The sequence below is a fragment of the Heterodontus francisci genome, unplaced genomic scaffold (assembly GCF_036365525.1).
Source record: "Heterodontus francisci isolate sHetFra1 unplaced genomic scaffold, sHetFra1.hap1 HAP1_SCAFFOLD_1074, whole genome shotgun sequence".
Taxonomy (NCBI): domain Eukaryota; kingdom Metazoa; phylum Chordata; class Chondrichthyes; order Heterodontiformes; family Heterodontidae; genus Heterodontus; species Heterodontus francisci.
The window spans coordinates 29,317-52,270 of NW_027142137.1; the positions used below are offsets into that span (position 1 = coordinate 29,317).

At 54.7% G+C, this 22,954-nt stretch overlaps 1 protein-coding gene and 1 pseudogene across 1 annotated transcript in view; one reads left to right on the forward strand and one right to left on the reverse strand.

Annotated features, from left to right (window-relative positions):
• The window catches only part of pelo (pelota mRNA surveillance and ribosome rescue factor), a gene marked incomplete at its 3' end in the record, with an annotated part of 29,048 nt that extends 9,964 nt beyond the window's left edge, over positions 1 to 19,084 (reverse strand). The window contains exons 1-7 of the mRNA XM_068028344.1: positions 18,970 to 19,084; positions 12,701 to 12,793; positions 12,213 to 12,363; positions 10,244 to 10,334; positions 9,369 to 9,532; positions 7,282 to 7,342; positions 1,895 to 2,056 (exon numbers count right to left, since the gene is read on the reverse strand). Of these exons, the coding sequence (XP_067884445.1) occupies positions 1,895 to 2,056; positions 7,282 to 7,342; positions 9,369 to 9,532; positions 10,244 to 10,334; positions 12,213 to 12,363; positions 12,701 to 12,793; positions 18,970 to 19,010 (763 nt within the window). The remainder of the gene's footprint in view (positions 1 to 1,894; positions 2,057 to 7,281; positions 7,343 to 9,368; positions 9,533 to 10,243; positions 10,335 to 12,212; positions 12,364 to 12,700; positions 12,794 to 18,969) is intronic.
• A 578-nt stretch (positions 19,085 to 19,662) lies between these two features.
• LOC137366664 (claudin-4-like) lies at positions 19,663 to 22,677 on the forward strand (annotated as a pseudogene).
• The last annotated feature ends 277 nt before the right edge of the window (positions 22,678 to 22,954 follow it).

Genomic DNA, 22,954 nt, shown 5'->3' on the forward strand with positions numbered 1-22,954 from the left:
GTTCACTCCCACTATACACAATCCCAATGGACCCAAAACCCCTTCCCGTTCACTCCCACTGCACACAAAACCTCTTCACTCCCACTGCACACAAAACCTCTTCACTCCCACTGCACACAAAACCCATTGGACCCAAAACCCCTTCCCGTTCACTCCCACATTACACAATCTCAATGGACCCAAAACCCCTTCCCGTTCACTCCCACTGTACACAATCCCAATGGACCCAAAACCCCTTCACTCCCACTGCACACAAAACCCAATGGCCCCCAAACCCCTTCCCGTTCACTCGCACTGTGCACGATCCCAATGGACCAAAACCCCTTCCCGTTCACTCCCACAGTACACAATCCCAATGGACCCAAAACCCCTTCCCGTTCACTCCCACATTACACAATCCCAATGGACCCAAAACCCCTTCCCGTTCACTCCCACATTACACAATCCCAATGGACCCAAAACCCCTTCCCATTCACTCACACTGTACACAATCCCAATGGACCCAAACCCCTTCCCATTCACTCCCACTGTACACAATGCCAATGGACCCAAAACCTCTTCACGTTCACTCCCACTGTACACAATCCCAATGGACCCAAAACCCCTTCCCGTTCACTCACGCTGTACACAATCCCAATGGACCCAAAACCCCTTCCCGTTCACTCCCACTGTACACAATCCCAATGGACCCAAACCCCTTCCCGTTCACTCCCACATTACACAATCCCAATGGACCCAAACCCCTTCCCATTCACTCCCACTGTACACAATCCCAATGGACCCAAAACCCCTTCCCGTTCACTCACACTGTACACAATCCCAATGGACCAAAACCCCTTCCGTTCACTCCCACATTACACAATCCCAATGGACCCAAAACCCCTTCCCGTTCACTCACACTGTACACAATCCCAATGGACCAAAACCCCTTCCCGTTCACTCCCACATTACACAATCCCAATGGACCCAAACCCCTTCCCATTCACTCCCACTGTACACAATCCCAATGGACCCAAAACCCCTTCCCATTCACTCTCACTGTACACAATCCCAATGGACCCAAACCCCTTCCCGTTCACTCCCACTGTACACAATCCCAATGGACCCAAACCCCTTCCCGTTCACTCTCACTGTACACAATCCCAATGGACCCAAAACCCCTTCCCATTCACTCCCACTGTACACAATCCCAATGGACCCAAAACCCCTTCCCATTCACTCCCACTGTACACAATCCCAATGGACCCAAAACCCCTTCGCATTCACTCACACTGTACACAATCCCAATGGACCCAAACCCCTTCCCGTTCACTCCCACTGTACACAATCCCAATGGACCCAAACCCCTTCCCGTTCACTCTCACTGTACACAATCCCAATGGACCCAAAACCCCTTCCCGTTCACTCTCACTGTACACAATCCCAATGGACCCAAAACCCCTTCCCATTCACTCCCACTGTACACAATCCCAATGGACCCAAAACCCCTTCCCATTCACTCCCACATTACACAATCCCAATGGACCCAAAACCCCTTCCCGTTCACTCCCATCGCACACTATCCCAATGGACCCAAAACCCCTTCCCATTCACTCCCACTGTACACAATCCCAATGGCCCCCAAACCCCTTCCCATTCACTCCCACTGTACACAATCCCAATGACCCAAAATCCCTTCCACTGTACAGAATCCCAATGGACACAATCCCTTACCGTACACTCCCAATGAACACAATTCTAAAGGACCCAACCCCCTTTCGTCTCTGACATAGAGGCGTGATTGCCCGCGACTGAGTGAAGCCTGGCGCCTGTATCCCCTGACGTTAGGCCTTGTGTCCAGGTGAATGAGCTGCTGTGCAGAGTGGAGGGTGCAGGGGATGGATGGGAGCCTCACCTTTGAGGGCGTACTTGTGTCCAGAGGAAGAGTGCACCTGCAGAAATTTGGACTTGTTCTCCAGGATCAACTTGATGTCCATCTTCACAGCCTGTTCGAACATGTAGTTGCAGAACTGCTCCTTGACGAAACCAGGGCTTGCGACGAGCACACACTTCACCACTGTGTGTGTATGTGAGAGAGAGAGAGAGAGAGAGAGAGAGTGTTAGAGACAGGAACGGGAGGTCAGAGACAGAGAGGGGAGGGAGAGCATGAGAGGGACGGGGAGAGTGGACATGAGCGAGGGGGGCAGTGAGATAGTGAGTGAGGAGGTGGGGGCACGTGAGAGAGGTAGAGAGATGGGTGGGGGGACGGGGTTTGAGAATGGCAGAGAGAGAGAGAGGAAGGGAGACAGAGAAAGAGGAACAGGAGGTCAGTCAGGGAGAAACAGCGAGACAGCACAAAGAAGACAGAGAGAGACAGACATAGAGAGAAGGTGGGAGCGACATAGAGAGGAGAGAGAGAGAGAGACAGAGAGCATGAGGTATGGACAAAAACAGGTGGTCAGTACAGGGCCTGGTGTCTCTCAAGATCCACACGCACGCGCGCACACAGAGAGTGAGAGACAGGGGATTAACACAGTTATACACACACAGGGAGTGAGAGACAGGGGATTAACACAGTTATACACACACAGGGAGTGAGAGACAGGGGATTATCACAGTTATACACACACAGGGAGTGAGAGACAGGGGATTATCACAGTTATACACACACAGGGAGTGAGAGACAGGGGATTAACACAGTTATACACACACAGGGAGTGAGAGACAGGGGATTAACACAGTTATACACACACAGGGAGTGAGAGACAGGGGATTAACACAGTTATACACACACAGGGAGTGAGAGACAGGGGATTAACACAGTTATACACACACAGGGAGTGAGAGACAGGGGATTATCACAGTTATACACACACAGGGAGTGAGAGACAGGGGATTATCACAGTTATACACACACAGGGAGTGAGAGACAGGGGATTAACACAGTTATACACACACAGGGAGTGAGAGACAGGGGATTAACACAGTTATACACACACAGGGAGTGAGAGACAGGGGATTAACACAGTTATACACACACAGGGAGTGAGAGACAGGGGATTAACACAGTTATACACACACAGGGAGTGAGAGACAGGGGATTAACACAATTATACACACACAGGGAGTGAGAGACAGGGGATTAACACAGTTATACACACACACAGGGAGTGAGAGACAGCGGATGAACACAGTTATACACACACACACACACAGGGAGTGAGAGACAAGGGATTAACACAATTATACACACACAGGGAGTGAGAGACAGGGGATTAACACAATTATACACACACAGGGAGTGAGAGACAGGGGATTAACACAGTTATACACACACACAGGGAGTGAGAGACAGCGGATGAACACAGTTATACACACACACACACACAGGGAGTGAGAGACAAGGGATTAACACAATTATACACACACAGGGAGTGAGAGACAGGGGATTAACACAGTTATATACACACACAGGGAGTGAGAGACAGGGGATTAACACAATTATACACACACAGGGAGTGAGAGACAGGGGATTAACACAATTATACACACACAGGGAGTGAGAGACAGGGGATTAACACAGTTATATACACACAGGGAGTGAGAGACAGGGGATTAACACAGTTATACACACACACAGGGAGTGAGAGACAGCGGATGAACACAGTTATACACACACACACACACAGGGAGTGAGAGACAAGGGATTAACACAATTATACACACACAGGGAGTGAGAGACAGGGGATTAACACAATTATACACACACAGGGAGTGAGAGACAGGGGATTAACACAGTTATACACACACACAGGGAGTGAGAGACAGGGGATTAACACAATTATACACACACACAGGGAGTGAGAGACAGGGGATTAACACAGTTATACACACACACAGGGACTGAGAGACAGCGGATGAACACAGTTATACACACACACACACACAGGGAGTGAGAGACAAGGGATTAACACAGTTATACACACACACACAGGGAGTGAGAGACAGGGGATTAACACAGTTATACACACACAGGGAGTGAGAGACAGGGGATTAACACAATTATACACACACACAGGGAGTGAGAGACAGGGGATTAACACAATTATACACACACAGGGAGTGAGAGACAGGGGATTAACACAATTATACACACACAGGGAGTGAGAGACAGGGGATTAACACAATTATACACACACACAGGGAGTGAGAGACAGGGGATTAACACAGTTATACACACACACAGGGAGTGAGACAGGGGATTAACACAGTTATACACACACAGGGAGTGAGAGACAGGGGATTAACACAATTATACACACACACAGGGAGTGAGAGACAGGGGATTAACACAGTTATACACACACACAGGGAGTGAGACAGGGGATTAACACAGTTATACACACACAGGGAGTGAGAGACAGGGGATTATCACAGTTATACACACACACAGGGAGTGAGAGACAGGGGATTAACACAATTATACACACACAGGGAGTGAGAGACAGGGGATTATCACAATTATACACACACACAGGGAGTGAGAGACAAGGGATTAACACAGTTATACACACACACAGTGAGTGAGAGACAGGGGATTATCACAGTTATATACACAAAGGGAGTGAGAGACAGGGGATTAACACAATTATACACACACAGGGAGTGAGAGACAGGGGATTAACACAGTTATACACACACAGGGAGTGAGAGACAGGGGATTAACACAATTATACACACACAGGGAGTGAGAGACAGGGGATTAACACAGTTATACACACACACAGTGAGTGAGAGACAGGGGATTAACACAATTATACACACACAGGGAGTGAGAGACAGGGGATTAACACAGTTATACACACACACAGTGAGTGAGAGACAGGGGATTATCACAGTTATACACACACAGGGAGTGAGAGACAGGGGATGATCACAGTTATACACACACAGGGAGTGAGAGACAGGGGATAAACACAATTATACACACACACAGGGACTGAGAGACAGGGGATTATCACAGTTATACACACACACAGGGACTGAGAGACAGGGGATAAACACAATTATACACACACAGGGAGTGAGAGACAGGGATTAACACAGTTATACACACACAGGGAGTGAGAGACAGGGGATTATCACAGTTATACACACACACAGGGACTGAGAGACAGGGGATTAACACAGTTATACACACACAGGGAGTGAGAGACAGGGGATTATCACAGTTATACACACACACAGGGACTGAGAGACAGGGGATAAACACAATTATACACACACAGGGAGTGAGAGACAGGGATTAACACAGTTATACACACACACAGGGACTGAGAGACAGGGGATTAACACAGTTATACACACACAGGGAGTGAGAGACAAGGGATTAACACAGTTATACACACACACAGGGACTGAGAGCCAGGGGATTAACACAGTTATACACACACACACGGAGTGAGAGACAGGGGATTATCACAGTTATACACACACAGGGAGTGAGAGACAGGGGATTAACACAATTATACACACAGGGAGTGAGAGACAGGGGATTAACACAGTTATACACACACAGGGAGTGAGAGACAGGGGATGAACACAGTTATACACACACAGGGAGTGAGAGACAGGGGATGAACACAGTTATATACACACAGGGAGTGAGAGACAGGGGATTAACACAGTTATATACACACACACACACAGGGACTGAGAGACAAGGGATTAACACAGTTATACACACACACAGGGAGTGAGAGACAGGGGATTATCACAGTTATACACACACAGGGAGTGAGAGACAGGGGATTAACACAATTATACACACAGGGAGTGAGAGACAGGGGATTAACACAGTTATACACACACAGGGAGTGAGAGACAGGGGATTAACACAGTTATACACACACACAGGGAGTGAGACAGGGGATTATCACAGTTATACACACACAGGGAGTGAGAGACAGGGGATTAACACAGTTATACACACACACAGGGAGTGAGACAGGGGATTATCACAGTTATACACACACACAGGGAGTGAGAGACAGGGGATTAACACAGTTATACACACACACAGGGAGTGAGAGACAGGGGATTAACACAGTTATACACACACACAGTGAGTGAGAGACAGGGGATTAACACAGTTATACACACACACAGTGAGTGAGAGACAGGGGATTATCACAGTTATACACACACAGGGAGTGAGAGACAGGGGATTAACACAGTTATACACACATACAGGGAGTGAGAGACAGGGGATTATCACAGTTATACACACACAGGGAGTGAGAGACAGGGGATTAACACAATTATACACACACACAGGGACTGAGAGACAGGGGATTAACACAGTTATACACACATACAGGGAGTGAGAGACAGGGGATTATCACAGTTATACACACACAGGGAGTGAGAGACAGGGGATTAACACAATTATACACACATACAGGGAGTGAGAGACAGGGGATTAACACAGTTATACACACACAGGGAGTGAGAGACAGGGGATTATCACAGTTATATACACACACAGGGAGTGAGAGACAGGGGATTATCACAGTTATACACACACAGGGACTGAGAGACAGGGGATTAACACAGTTATACACACACAGGGACTGAGAGACAGGGGATTAACACAGTTATATACACACACAGGGACTGAGAGACAGGGGATTATCACAGTTATACACACACAGGGACTGAGAGACAGGGGATTAACACAGTTATACACACACAGGGACTGAGAGACAGGGGATTAACACAGTTATACACACACAGGGACTGAGAGACAGGGGATTAACACAGTTATATACACACACAGGGACTGAGAGACAGGGGATTATCACAGTTATACACACACAGGGACTGAGAGACAGGGGATTAACACAGTTATACACACACAGGGACTGAGAGACAGGGGATTAACACAGTTATATACACACACAGGGAGTGAGAGACAGGGGATTATCACAGTTATACACACACAGGGACTGAGAGACAGGGGATTAACACAGTTATATACACACACAGGGAGTGAGAGACAGGGGATTATCACAGTTATACACACACACACACAGGGAGTGAGAGACAGGGGATTAACACAGTTATACACACACAGGGACTGAGAGACAGGGGATTAACACAGTTATACACACACAGGGACTGAGAGACAGGGGATTATCACAGTTATATACACACACAGGGAGTGAGAGACTGGAGATTTAACGTGCACCAGACTGTGCAGAGCGAGGATTTTGAGCACATTGTCACCAGCACAGCACTTACCAACAAAGTTAATATGCCGCATTATTCCCTGCAGCACAGACTCGTAAAACTTTTCCAAAGCCTGAAAAGCGAACAGAAGACAGCACGCGGGGTAAAACATCATTCAAGGACATTTTCATTCCTACACTTTCAGAGGGGAGCCGACAATTCTCACTATCAATTTGGCAGCAATGAGGGGAAATTAGGTTGCGATGTTAGCTGCGTCGGTCGGTGAAGTGAATCTAAAAGTATAACATCAAAAGAACACAGAGTGCGTTAGATACACTGTCCTTTTCCCCTCTGGGACCGGGTGTCACAGTGTGTTAGATACACTGTCCTTTCCGCCTCTGGGACCGGGTGTCACAGTGTGTTAGATACACTGTCCTTTCCCCCTCTGGGACCGGGTGTCACAGTGCGTTAGATACATTGTCCTTTCCCCCTCTGGGACCGGGTGTCACAGTGCGTTAGATACACTGTCCTTTCCCCCTCTGGGACCGGGTGTCACAGTGCGTTAGATACACTGTCCTTTCCCCCTCTGGGACCGGGTGTCACAGTGCGTTAGATACACTGTCCTTTCCCCCTCTGGGACCGGGTGTCACAGTGTGTTAGATACACTGTCCTTTCCCCCTCTGGGACTGGGTGTCACAGTGTGTTAGATACACTGTCCTTTCCCCCTCTGGGACTGGGTGTCACAGTGCGTTAGATACACTGTCCTTTCCCCCTCTGGGACCGGGTGTCTCAGTGTGTTAGATACACTGTCCTTTCCCCCTCTGGGACCGGGTGTCACAGTGTGTTAGATACACTGTCCTTTCCCCCTCTGGGACCGGGTATCACAGTGCGTTAGATACACTGTCCTTTCCCCCTCTGGGACTGGGTGTCACAGTGTGTTAGATACACTGTCCTTTCCCCCTCTGGGACTGGGTGTCACAGTGTGTTAGATACACTGTCCTTTCCCCCTCTGGGACCGGGTGTCACAGTGTGTTAGATACACTGTCCTTTCCCCCTCTGGGACCGGGTGTCACAGTGCGTCAGATACACTGTCCTTTCCCCCTCTGGGACTGGGTGTCACAGTGTGTTAGATACACTGTCCTTTCCCCCTCTGGGACCGGGTGTCACAGTGTGTTAGATACACTGTCCTTTCCCCCTCTGGGACCGGGTGTCACAGTGCGTTAGATACACTGTCCTTTCCCCCTCTGGGACCGGGTGTCACAGTGCGTTAGATACACTGTCCTTTCCCCCTCTGGGACCGGGTGTCACAGTGTGTTAGATACACTGTCCTTTCCCCCCTCTGGGACCGGGTGTCACAGTGTGTTAGATACACTGTCCTTTCCCCCTCTGGGACCGGGTGTCACAGTGTGTTAGATACACTGTCCTTTCCCCCTCTGGGACCGGGTGTCACAGTGTGTTAGATACACTGTCCTTTCCCCCTCTGGGACAGGGTGTCACAGTGCGTTAGATACACTGTCCTTTCCCCCTCTGGGACCGGGTGTCACAGTGTGTTAGATACACTGTCCTTTCCCCCCTCTGGGACCGGGTGTCACAGTGTGTTAGATACACTGTCCTTTCCCCCTCTGGGACCGGGTGTCACAGTGTGTTAGATACACTGTCCTTTCCCCCTCTGGGACCGGGTGTCACAGTGCGTTAGATACACTGTCCTTTCCCCCTCTGGGACCGGGTGTCACAGTGTGTTAGATACACTGTCCTTTCCCCCTCTGGGACCGGGTGTCACAGTGTGTTAGATACACTGTCCTTTCCCCCTCTGGGACCGGGTGTCACAGTGTGTTAGATACACTGTCCTTTCCCCCTCTGGGACCGGGTGTCACAGTGTGTTAGATACACTGTCCTTTCCCCCCTCTGGGACCGGGTGTCACAGTGTGTTAGATACACTGTCCTTTCCCCCTCTGGGACCGGGTGTCACAGTGTGTTAGATACACTGTCCTTTCCCCCTCTGGGACCGGGTGTCACAGTGCGTTAGATACACTGTCCTTTCCCCCTCTGGGACCGGGTGTCACAGTGTGTTAGATACACTGTCCTTTCCCCCCTCTGGGACCGGGTGTCACAGTGTGTTAGATACACTGTCCTTTCCCCCCTCTGGGACCGGCTGTTACCTTGTCATGCTGCGTGCAGCTTCCCTTGCGTTTCCGGGGGATGGTCGTCTCGACTTTGGTCCTCAGGACGGTCATGGTGGGTGTGACCAGGCAGATGTGCGCCAGGCCCTCCTGCATGATGACAGCCGCCACGTCGGCGCTGTGAACGGGGTCGCACGCCTGTTCTGGAAGGACCGCGGGAAAGGGAGACGTCAAGGTGCGTGCACACAGCAAGATCGCCGACGGTCAGCCGGCACATCCCCTCAACCCGACCCCCCCTCTGCGCCCCTCCGTCCGCCCTCTCCCTGCGGCATCTGGGATCGTGCTGTGCGCGGGCAAGGCCGCCGCGTTGGGGGGGGGGGTCGGGGGTGGGGGGAGGGGGGGGGGAAGAGAGGGGGGAAGGCGTCAAGCACCCCGCGACGGTCTGAGGGAAGGTACAGGCGCTCGGTAAATTCACTCGCCCTTTTCAGAGAGAGAGATACAGAGAGAGAGACAGAGAGAGAGACAGAGAGAGAGAGAGACAGAGAGAGAGAGAGACAGAGAGAGAGAGAGACAGAGAGAGAGAGAGACAGAGAGAGAGACAGAGAGAGAGAGAGACAGAGAGAGAGACAGAGAGAGAGAGAGACAGAGAGAGAGACAGAGAGAGAGACAGAGAGAGAGACAGAGAGAGAGACAGAGAGAGACAGAGAGAGTGAGACAGCGAGACAGAGAGAGAGACAGAGAGAGAGACAGAGAGAGAGACAGAGAGAGAGACAGAGAGAGAGACAGAGAGAGAGACAGAGAGAGAGACAGAGAGAGAGAGAGAGAGAGACAGAGAGACAGAGAGAGAGAGAGAGAGAGAGAGAGAGCAAGGGCGTGAGGAAGACAGAGAGAGGCTGGAATTACTCGCCACTCACCGATACGCTCCAGAACCACACTGTCCCACTGCTTCTTCGCCAGAGTGAACTTGCGGTTGAGCTCCAGTTCAATGGTGTGATAGGCCCCCATCCGTAACCAAGAGAGAGGCAGTGTCAGTACAGGTATCTGTTCTTCTCTGTATAAACCCCCCGAACCCCTCGATTAGATTCCAGTCTGTAACTCACTCCCGGGTATCTGTTCTTCTCTGTATAAACCCCCCGAACCCCTCGATTAGATTCCAGTCTGTAACTCACTCCCGGGTATCTGTTATTCTATATATAAACACCCCCGAACCCCTCGATTAGATTCCAGTCTGTAACTCACTCCCGGGTATCTGTTATTCTATATATAAACCCCCCGAACCCCTCGATTAGATTCCAGTCTGTAACTCACTCCCGGGTATCTGTTATTCTATATATAAACACCCCCGAACCCCTCGATTAGATTCCAGTCTGTAACTCACTCCCGGGTATCTGTTCTTCTCTGTATAAACCCCCCGAACCCCTCGATTAGATTCCAGTCTGTAACTCACTCCCGGGTATCTGTTATTCTATATATAAACACCCCCGAACCCCTCGATTAGATTCCAGTCTGTAACTCACTCCCGGGTATCTGTTATTCTATATATAAACCCCCCGAACCCCTCGATTAGATTCCAGTCTGTAACTCACTCCCGGGTATCTGTTATTCTATATATAAACACCCCCGAACCCCTCGATTAGATTCCAGTCTGTAACTCACTCCCGGGTATCTGTTCTTCTCTGTATAAACCCCCCGAACCCCTCGATTAGATTCCAGTCTGTAACTCACTCCCGGGTATCTGTTATTCTATATATAAACACCCCCGAACCCCTCGATTAGATTCCAGTCTGTAACTCACTCCCGGGTATCTGTTATTCTATATATAAACCCCCCGAACCCCTCGATTAGATTCCAGTCTGTAACTCACTCCCGGGTATCTGTTATTCTATATATAAACACCCCCGAACCCCTCGATTAGATTCCAGTCTGTAACTCACTCCCGGGTATCTGTTCTTCTCTGTATAAACCCCCCGAACCCCTCGATTAGATTCCAGTCTGTAACTCACTCCCGGGTATCTGTTATTCTATATATAAACCCCCCGAACCCCTCGATTAGATTCCAGTCTGTAACTCACTCCCGGGTATCTGTTCTTCTCTGTATAAACCCCCCGAACCCCTCGATTAGATTCCAGACTGTAACTCACTCCCGGGTATCTGTTATTCTATATATAAACCCCCCGAACCCCTCGATTAGATTCCAGTCTGTAACTCACTCCCGGGTATCTGTTATTCTATATATAAACCCCCCGAACCCCTCGATTAGATTCCAGTCTGTAACTCACTCCCGGGTATCTGTTATTCTGTATATAAACCTCCCCCGAACCCCTCGATTCGATTCCAGTCTGTAACTCACTCCCGGGTATCTGTTATTCTATATATAAACCCCCCGAACCCCTCGATTAGATTCCAGTCTGTAACTCACTCCCGGGTATCTGTTATTCTATATATAAACCCCCCGAACCCCTCGATTAGATTCCAGTCTGTAACTCACTCCCGGGTATCTGTTATTCTATATATAAACCCCCCGAACCCCTCGATTAGATTCCAGTCTGTAACTCACTCCCGGGTATCTGTTATTCTATATATAAACCCCCCGAACCCCTCGATTAGATTCCAGTCTGTAACTCACTCCCGGGTATCTGTTATTCTATATATAAACCCCCCGAACCCCTCGATTAGATTCCAGTCTGTAACTCACTCCCGGGTATCTGTTATTCTATATATAAACCCCCCGAACCCCTCGATTAGATTCCAGTCTGTAACTCACTCCCGGGTATCTGTTATTCTATATATAAACCACCCGAACCCCTCAATTAGATTCCAGTCTGTAACTCACTCCCGGGTATCTGTTATTCTACTTATAAACCCCCTCGGGACACTTCTCACCTTCACATATGCATTCTCCTGAATGTTGGTCCCCTTCACTCGCAACATACACGCCTGGGCATCGAAGTCAATGTTCTCTACACAGATGGTCAGGGTTGTTCGAACACGGGTACTGCCCACGCTGCCTGTTGCCGATTCTGTCTGCACCTTCCTGTAAAGGAAGGATGAGCACTGAGCCAAATGGCAAGGACAGGATCCAGGTCCAGATCGGGGCCCAGTGCTGACTGAGTGGGGACAGTGGCCAGAACTGTTTCTTGCACCCCACCACTGGCCCCTCGCAACAGCCTAGCCTGACCAATCTTTCCTCATCATGCAACTTGCCCATTCCAGGTATCAGTCAAGTGGACCTTCTCTGAACCGCACAGCATGGGCGATGCTTGTCGAGCCGCGGTGCCCGAGACGAGAGTCAGAATTCACGCCCCCACCTCGACCAGTCTGGATCGCCCTCACCTTCTCCCTCAACTCATGCCCGAACCCCCAGCCCATACCTGATGGTGGAAGCTTGCAGACTGTCCTTGACCTGCAGCAGGTTGTAGGTGTGCCACATATCTTCAGATTGCTCGGGCATCAGGGTTACCTGGCTGTGGGCAGGAAAGCACACAACTGTGAGACACCGCCCTCGCGAGTGAACTCAGTACTGGCCCTCCGAGAGTGCGGCACTCCCTCAGTACTGACTCTCCGACAGTGCGGCACTCCCTCAGTACTGGCCCTCCGAGAGTGCGGCACTCCCTCAGTACTGACTCTCCGACAGTGCGGCACTCCCTCAGTACTGACCCTCTGACAGAGCGGCACTCCCTCAGTACTGACCCTCCGACAGTGCGGCACTCCCTCAGTACTGACCCTCCGACCGCGCGGCACTCCCTCAGTACTGACCCTCCGACAGTGCGGCACTCCCTCAGTACTGACCCTCCGACAGTGTGGCACTCCCTCAGTACTGACCCTCCGAGAGTGCGGCACTCCCTCAGTACTGACCCTCCGACCGCGCGGCACTCCCTCAGTACTGACCCTCCGACCGCGCGGCGCTCCCTCAGTACTGGCCCTCCGAGAGTGCGGCACTCCCTCAGTACTGACTCTCCGACAGTGCGGCACTCCCTCAGTACTGACCCTCCGACCCGCGCGGCACTCCCTCAGTACTGACCCTCCGACAGTGCGGCACTCCCTCAGTACTGACCCTCCGAGAGTGCGGCACTCCCTCAGTACTGACCCTCCGACAGTGCGGCACTCCCTCAATACTGACTCTCCGACCGCGCGGCACTCCCTCAGTACTGACTCTCCGACAGTGCGGCACTCCCTCAGTACTGACCCTCCGACCGCGCGGCACTCCCTCAGTACTGACCCTCCGGCAGTGCGGCACTCCCTCAGTACTGACCCTCCGACAGTGCGGAGCTCCCTCAGTACTGATCCTCCGACAGTGCGGCGCTCCCTCAGTACTGACCCTCCGACAGTGCGGCACTCCCTTAGTACTGACCCTCCGACAGTGCGGCACTCCCTCAGTACTGACCCTCCGACAGTGCGGCACTCCCACAGTACTGACCCTCCGACCGTGCAGCGCTCCCACAGTACTGACCCTCCGACCGCGCAGCGCTCCCTTAGTACTGACCCTCCGACAGTGCGGCACTCCCTCAGTACTGACCCTCCGACAGTGCGGCACTCCCTCAGTACTGACACTCCGACCGCGCAGCGCTCCCTCAGTACTGGCCCTCCGACCGCGCAGCGCTCCCTCAGTACTGACCCTCCGACAGTGCGGCACTCCCTCAGTACTGACCCTCCGACCGCGCAGCGCTCCTTCAGTACTGACCCCACCGACAGTGCGGCACTCCCTCAGTACTGACCCTCCGACCGCGCAGCGCTCCCTCAGTACTGACCCTCCGACAGTGCTGATCTCCCTCAGTACTGACCCTCCGACAGTACGGAGCTCCCTCAGTACTGACCCTCCGACAGTGCGGCGCTCCCTCAGTACTGACCCTCCGACAGTGCAGCTCTCCCTCAGTACTGACCCTCCAACAGTACGGCACTCCCTCAGTACTGACCCTCCAACCGCGCAGCGCTCCCTCAGTACTGACCCTCTGACAGTGCTGATCTCCCTCAGTACTGACCCTCCGACAGTGCTGATCTCCCTCAGTACTGACCCTCCGACAGTACGGAGCTCCCTCAGTACTGACCCTCCGACAGTACGGAGCTCCCTCAGTACTGACCCTCCGACAGTGCGGCGCTCCGTCAGTACTGACCCTCCGACAGTGCGGCACTCCCTCAGTACTGACCCTCCGACCGCGCGGCTCTCCCTCAGTACTGACCCTCCGACAGTGCGGCACTCCCTTAGTACTGACCCTCCGACAGTGCGGCACTCCCTCAGTACTGACCCTCCGACAGTGCGGCACTCCCACAGTACTGACCCTCCGACCGTGCAGCGCTCCCACAGTACTGACCCTCCGACCGCGCAGCGCTCCCTTAGTACTGACCCTCCGACAGTGCGGCACTCCCTCAGTACTGACCCTCCGACAGCGCGGCACTCCCTCAGTACTGACCCTCCGACAGTGCGGAGCTCCCTCAGTACTGATCCTCCGACAGCGCGGCACTCCCTCAGTACTGACCCTCCGACAGTTCGGCGCTCCCTCAGTACTGACCCTCCGACAGTGCGGCACTCCCTCAGTACTGACCCTCCGACCACGCAGCGCTCCCTCAGTACTGGCCCTCCGACCGCGCAGCGCTCCCTCAGTACTGACCCTCCGACAGTGCGGCACTCCCTCAGTACTGACCCTCCGACCGCGCAGCGCTCCTTCAGTACTGACCCCACCGACAGTGCGGCACTCCCTCAGTACTGACCCTCCGACCGCGCAGCGCTCCCTCAGTACTGACCCTCCGACAGTGCTGATCTCCCTCAGTACTGACCCTCCGACAGTACGGAGCTCCCTCAGTACTGACCCTCCGACAGTGCGGCGCTCCCTCAGTACTGACCCTCCGACAGTGCGGCACTCCCTCAGTACTGACCCTCCAACCGCGCAGCGCTCCCTCAGTACTGACCCTCTGACAGTGCTGATCTCCCTCAGTACTGACCCTCCGACAGTACGGAGCTCCCTCAGTACTGACCCTCCGACAGTACGGAGCTCCCTCAGTACTGACCCTCCGACAGTGCGGCGCTCCGTCAGTACTGACCCTCCGACAGTGCGGCACTCCCTCAGTACTGACCCTCCGACCGCGCGGCTCTCCCTCAGTACTGACCCTCCGACAGTGCGGAGCTCCCTCGGCACTTGCACTGGGAGTGTGGGGATTTGGAAACGGGGTTCGAGTCTCTGGATTGAGCGCAGCCTCCGACCTTCCGAGTGAGAGGTGAGGGGGGGCACTGAGGCAAGGCTGACCCCTTTGGTTTTGTTGGATTCTGGGAACCTCTCCTCACTCCCTGACACCCACAACCCCGAGCTTTCGCTGAGTGGACGCCTCCTCGACTTGCTCTTCCCCCTTGGCGGGTAGAAATACCAGGGCGACCGCAACGGGACATCAGCCTTCCCTTCGGCCGGTGGGCGGGGGGGGGTTCACCACGTTTCAGTGCGGGGGCGGGGGGGTGGGGGCGCTCGCTCGCTCTCTCAGTTGCCAGGTTTACCTCCAGCATCCAGAGTTACCTCCTCCTCCAGTTTCCAGGTTTACCCCCAGTTGCCTGGGTTACCCCTCCCCCCAGTTGCCAGGGTTTCCCCCCTCTTCCCAGTTTCCAGGGTTACCCCCAGTTGCCAGGGTTACCCCCTCCCCCCAGTTTCCAGGGTTACCCCCTTCCCCCAGTTGCCAGGCTTACCCCCATGTGCCAGGGTTACCCCCTCCCCCCAGTTTCCAGGGTTACCCCCTTCCCCCAGTTTCCAGGGTTACCCCCTCCCCCCAATTGCCAGGGTTACCCCCAGTTGCCAGGGTTACCCCCTTCCCCCAGTTGCCAGGGTTACCCCCAGTTGCCAGGGTTACCCCCTCCCCCCAATTGCCAGGGTTACCCCCAGTTGCCAGGGTTACCCCCTTCCCCCAGTTTCCAGGGTGACCCCCAGTTTCCAGGGTTACCCCCCTCCTCCCAGTTGCCAGGGATACCCCCTTCCCCCAGTTGCCAGGGTTACCCCCTCCCCCCAGTTGCCAGGGATACCCCCTTCCCCCAGTTGCCAGGGTTACCCCCAGTTGCCAGGGTTACCCCCTCCCCCCAGTTTCCAGGGTTACCCCCTTCCCCCAGTTGCCAGGGTTACCCCCATGTGCCAGGGTTACCCCCTCCCCCCAGTTTCCAGCGTTACCCCCTTCCCCCAGTTTCCAGGGTTACCCCCCTCCCCCCAATTGCCAGGGTTACCCCCTCCCCTCAATTGCCAGGGTTACCCCCAGTTGCCAGGGTTACCCCCCTCCCCCCAGTTGCCAGGGATGCCCCCTTCCCCCAGTTGCCAGTGTTACCCCCAGTTGCCAGGGTTACCCCCTCCCCCCAGTTTCCAGGGTTACCCCCTTCCCCCAGTTGCCAGGGTTACCCCCATGTGCCAGGGTTACCCCCTCCCCCCAGTTTCCAGCGTTACCCCCTTCCCCAGTTTCCAGGGTTACCCCCTCCCCCCAATTGCCAGGGTTACCCCTCCCCTCAATTGCCAGGGTTACCCCCAGTTGCCAGGGTTACCCCCCTCCCCCCAGTTGCCAGGGATGCCCCCTTCCCCCAGTTGCCAGGGTTACCCCCAGTTGCCAGGGTTACCCCCTCCCCCCAGTTTCCAGGGTTACCCCCTTCCCCCATGTGCCAGGGTTACCCCCTCCCCCAGTTTCCAGGGTTACCCCCTCCCCCCAGTTTCCAGCATTACCCCCTTCCCCCAGTTTCCAGGGTTACCCCTCCGCCCAATTGCCAGGGTTACCCCCAGTTGCCAGGGTTACCCCCACCCCCCAGTTTCCAGCGTTACCCCCTTCCCCCAGTTTCCAGGGTTACCCCCTCCCCCCAATTGCCAGGGTTACCCCCAGTTGCCAGGGTTACCCCCTCCCCCCAGTTTCCAGGGTTACCCCCTTCCCCCAATTGCCAGGGTTACCCCCAGTTGCCAGGGTTACCCCCTTCCCCCAGTTGCCAGGGTTACCCCCAGTTGCCAGGGTTACCCCCTCCCCCCAGTTTCCAGGGTGACCCCCAGTTTCCAGGGTTACCCCCTCCCCCCAGTTTCCTGGCTTATCCCCTTCCCCCAGTTTCCAGCGTTACCCCCCTTCCCCCAGTTTCCAGGGTTACCCCCCTCCCCCCAGTTTCCAGGGTGACCCCCAGTTTCCAGGGTGACCCCCTCCCCCCAGTTTCCAGGCTTATCCCCTTCCCCCAGTTTCCAGCGTTACCCCCTTCCCCCAGTTTCCAGGGTTACCCCCAGTTGCCAGGGTTACCCCCAGTTGCCAGGGTTACCCCCTTCCCCCAGTTGCCAGGGTTACCCCCAGTTGCCAGGGTGACCCCCAGTTTCCAGGGTGACCCCCTTCCCCCAATTGCCAGGGTTACCCCCAGTTGCCAGGGTGACCCCCAGTTTCCAGGGTTACCCCCCTCCTCCCAGTTGCCAGGGTTACCCCCTTCCCCCAATTGCCAGGGTTACCCCCAGTTTCCAGGGTTACCCCCTCCCCCCAGTTTCCAGGGTTACCCCTTCCCCCAATTGCCAGGGTTACCCCCAGTTGCCAGGGTGACCCCCAGTTTCCAGGGTTACCCCCCTCCTCCCAGTTGCCAGGTTGACCCCCAGTTTCCAGGGTTACCCCCTCCCCCCAGTTGCCAGGGTTACCCCCAGTTTCCAGGGTTACCCCCTCCCCCCAGTTTCCAGGGTTACCCCCTCCCCCCAGTTGCCAGGGTTACCCCCAGTTTCCAGGGTTACCCCCGCCCCCCAGTTTCCAGGGTTACCCCCTCCCCCCAGTTTCCAGGGTTACCCCCTCCCCTCAGTTGCCAGGGTTACCCCCTCCCCCCAGTTTCCAGGGTTACCCCCTCCCCCCAGTTGCCAGGGTTACCCCCAGTTTCCAGGGTTACCCCCTCCCCCCAGTTTCCAGGGTTACCCCCTTCCCCCAGTTTCCAGGGTTACCCCCTCCCCCCAGTTTCCAGGGTTACCCCCTCCCCCCAGTTTCCAGGGTTACCCCCCTTCCCCCAGTTTCCAGGGTTACCCCCTTCCCCCCAGTTGCCAGGGTTACCCCCTCCCCCCAGTTTCCAGGGTTACCCCCCTTCCCCCAGTTTCCAGGGTTACCCCCTTCCCCCCAGTTGCCAGGGTTACCCCCTTCCCCCCAGTTTCCAGGGTTACCCCCTCCTCCCAGTTGCCAGGGTTACCCCCTCCCCCAGTTTCCAGGGTTACCCCCTCCTCCCAGTTGCCAGGGTTACCCCCTTCCCCCAGTTTCCAGGGTTACCCCCCTCCCCCCAGTTTCCAGGGTTACCCCCTTCCCCCAGTTGCCAGGTTACCCCCCTTCCCCCAGTTTCCAGGGTTACCCCCTTCCCCCAGTTGCCAGGGTTACCCCCCTTCCCCCAGTTGCCAGGGTTACCCCCTCCCCCCAGTTGCCAGGGTTACCCCCTTCCCCCAGTTGCCAGGGTTACCCCCTTCCCCCAGTTGCCAGGGTTACCCCCCTTCCCCCAGTTGCCAGGGTTACCCCCTCCCCCCAGTTGCCAGGGTTACCCCCTTCCCCCAGTTGCCAGGGTTACCCCCCTCCCCCCAGTTTCCAGGGTTACCCCCCTCCCCCCAGTTGCCAGGGTTACCCCTTCCCCCCAGTTTCCAGGGTTACCCCCCTCCCCCCGGTTTCCAGGGTTACCCCCCAGTCCCCTCCCTCTCGCCCCCCTTACCCCGAGTTGTCTTTCTCGATCAGTTTGCTCAGCAGCTTCATCCCGATGCGGTCCTCCCAACGCGCCCCGACCCGGCCCGGCAGGCACCGCTCCCGCTGACCTCACCGCTCCTGGCTCAGGGCGCTGTGACCGCTGCGGGCGCCGCCATCTTTGAGACGGGCGTCGCAGCGCGGCGCCATCTTTGTGACGGGCCGGGCATGCGCAGTGCGGCGGCGGTGCGGCCATCTTTGTTGCAGGCAGTCACTGTGATGTGAGGAATTGAACTGCCATGATTGATAATCCAGCAGTCGATGGGAGCTAAGACCACCCCACCACCCCCACCCCACACAAACACACACACACACATATATCGGCAAGGGATACAGGATTGGGTGTGGTAGGGGGGTGCTGATGAGGCAATCCGGTGGGAATTAAGTCATTCTTCCCTTCACACCGCTGGCTTTCCTATGTAAACACGTCACGCTGGATTTCCGATGTAAACACGTCACGCTGGATTTCCTATGTAAACACGTCACGCTGTCATCCTCACCATCCCGCCACGCTGCAACCGCGAGATGCCCTTCGCAGCGTGACAAATTACCATTCAGTGACGCCAGCCCTGCTGTGGCACTCCCCCCTGTAAGGTCACGCCAGCTGTTAATATTGCACACGGGATCCTGGGCTTTATAAATAGAGGCATCGAGTGAAAAAGTGATGGCGAAACTTCATGAAACATCGGTTCGGCCTCATCTGGAGTATCGCGTTCCACTTCTGTGCACCACACTTCAGGAAATACGTGAGGGCATTGGAGAGAGTACAGAAAAGATTCACGAGAATGGTTCCCGGGACGAGGATGGTCATTTATGAAGACAGATTGGAGAAGTCAGGACTGTTCGCCTTGGAGAAGAGAAAGTTACGGGGAGATTTGATAGAGGTGTTCAAAATCACGAGGGGTCTGGACAGATTACTGTAGGGTTAGTATAAATGGGTGGTTGTTGGTCGGCACAGACTCGGTGGGCCGAAGGGCCTGTTTCAGTGCTACAACCTTTGTGGCCTTCTGTTGTGTGTCTGAGGGGAATGAGTGAAAGATTGCTGGCAAGCTTGTAAATGTTCACTAACTGTCTAATTTTGACCTTTATAACCTTTTCTCCTTGTAATGGCTCGATTTTGTTTTTTTAAAATGCTGTAGGATATTTGAGGTGATGCCCCCCATGTTCGAATAGCACGCTGCCTCATTTGCAAATGCTTTCCCTGACTCCCAGGTTGAGGGCTTGGAGTCCGACTCCACATTCTTTACCCCAGTGCCAGTATACTGAGGGAGAGCTGCTCTGACTGCCTGGAGTGATCTTCTGAGTTGGAGGGAGGGGGAATCTTGCTGTGCTCAAGAAACTGGAGGAGATCTTCAATCCTTGTCTCTTTCTCTCCATGTCTCAATGGCTGGTCTCCAGATTATGGGGTTGGCGCTGGCGGCCGTTGGTAGGCTGGGCACAGTCGCCGCCTGTGCCCTGCCCATGTGGAAGGTGACGGCGTTCATTGGCACAGACTGCCTGGGAGGGGCCTTGGGACAAGCTGCGCCATCCAGAGCACGGGCAGCGCAAGATCGACGACTCCCCCGCTGGCCCTTCCATGGGTCTGGCAGGGCCCTCGGCGCAGTGCCGTGCGCGCCGGGAATGCTGCTGGGCGTCGGCGGGGCCAAGCGCACCCAACTGCGCGGAGGGCGAGGCGGCCAAGGCCAGAGTGGCCGTCTTGATCCCGGCCTGGTGGTCAGCCAACACCATCATCCGGGACTTCTACGACCCCTCGGTGACCCAGATTCAGAAGAGGAGGTGGGGGGGGGGGCGGGGGGGGGGGGGGGGGTGACGGCCATCTACATTGCCCCAGAGGCCGCTAAATACAGTACCAGGTACTCCACCAGTGCTAGGCCCTCCAATGAGAACAGTGCACCCCGTGCTGTATTTAACCTAATTTGAAGGCGGACTCTAATAGTTTCCCAAATGTGTTCACTCGGGTTTTTTAAACACTTTTTTAATTATAAATAATGCAGAAGCTGCAGCAATTTGGGACCTCAATTTTGTACGAGCGTTAATTATGTTTTTCTGACTCACTTTGATTCTTAATAAGCGCTGAAATTTTAACTGTTCAGTGTCCTTGTTTTGCATTTTCACCATGTTTCGGCCTTGTGCTCCTTCCGTGCCACATTCGGCCCCATCGCTTTACAGGCCGGGCCCACAGTCTGGGACTGACCCCTTCGCCCCGGAACAGGAAAGGCTGAGGCTTCCCGCCCGGCCGAGTGCCCGGTTCGCTGATTCCCCACTCGGCGGGGGACTCGGCCCTCCCTGCCACTCGCGCGCTTGAGGCCCAGGCTCCATCTCGGGCCTAGTGCTCGGTTAGCCAACTTCTACTTTTTATTTTAACTGCTGCCTGGGATCCAGGATGAGAATTGTTGATGGGGGGGGTGGGGGGGGGGGGGGCGGTGGTGGGTGCAGGGGATTGGAGATTTTTTGGAGTGGGAGGGAAAAGTCTGCCACCCAAGAATTGAAGTGTATGCTTGCCTGAAATCAGACTGGAAAATACCGGGAACGCTCCTACAGGCCGGACATTTCCGGGCGGCGGTCCCTAGGGCGTTTTCCGATCTCCCACCTGCAAGCTGATAAATCCCTATCGGCAAGGGTTGAGGCTCCATCCGAGGATGGGTTAGCAGAGACTGGGATGGAGTGAATGAGTCAGTGGAGGTTAACTTAAAGGGTGCCGCGAAAGCCAGTTAAACTAGTCGGCTTCTAAAAGATCCTTGCCCCCCCCCCCAATTGCGTCGAGTTTCGAGCATTAGCGGGTCATTAGCCCCAATTCATCTGTGCTCGGATACATGACTGGCAGAATGGCCTCATTCCAGGGTGTAACCGCTCAATGACGGAGCGATGGGAATCGGGGGAGGGGCAAGAGGCCGGAATTGGAGGAGCGCAGAGATCTCAGAGGGTTGTAGGGGCTGGAGGAGGTTACAGAGATAGGGAGGGGTGCGAGGGCCTTGGAGGGATTTGAACAAGATGATGGGTGTTTTGCATTTAAGGCCCTACCCAATCAGGATGCCGTGTAGGCCGGCTAGCTCAGGGGGTGATGGGTGACTGGGACTCGATGTGAGGTAGGTGCGGGGGGCGACTGTTTATTGAACGAGCTGGTGTTCACGGAGGATTCTCGATTGGCCAGGCTAGGCCCTGACAACTGGGTCCACGGGAGCTCCTTGCACTGACTCCAGCTTTGCAACGCGGCGACCGGAAATGGACTCCGTGCTCCGGGGGCGAGTCTAACCAGAGCCCATGTCGGATGTTGCGAGTGTGAAGACCCCGAATGGAAAGGATAGGTGACCATCAGTGTATCTACGGCCGTCCCAGACAGGTGACAAGGAAAAGCCTCAGGGCTGGAGATCGTTCCCTTCACGCAAGTGGACTTCGGTGTGACGCTCAATGCCGGGGAGGCTCATGGTGTTCGTCCAGGACCCTGGGAACATCCACACCTACCTGATTAGTGCAAGATCCTCAGGTCTTCAGCCAGGGTAGGGACAGGCTGAGGCCTGTTGTCTAGGCTCAGGTCCCATTTCCTAGGCTTAGGCTCAGGCCTAGGCCAATTGCTTATGTCAAGGCCCATTGCTCTGGCTCAAGGCCCATTGCTTATGTCAAGGTCCATTACTCAGGCTTAGGCCCATTGCTTATGTCAAGGCCCATTACTCAGTCCTAGGCCCATTGCTCAGGCTTAGGCCCATTGCCTAGGCCCATTACTCAGGCCTAGGCCCATTGCTCAGGCATAGGCCCATTGCTTATGTCAAGGCCCATTACTTAGGCCTAGGCCCATTATTTAGTCCATTGCCTAGGCCCATTACTCAGGCCCAGGCCCATTGCTCAGGCTTAGGCCCATTACTTATGTCTAGGCCCATTGCCTAAGCCCATTGCTCAGGCTTAGGCCCATTACTCAGGCTTAGGCCCATTACTTATGTCAAGGCCCATTACTCAGGCCT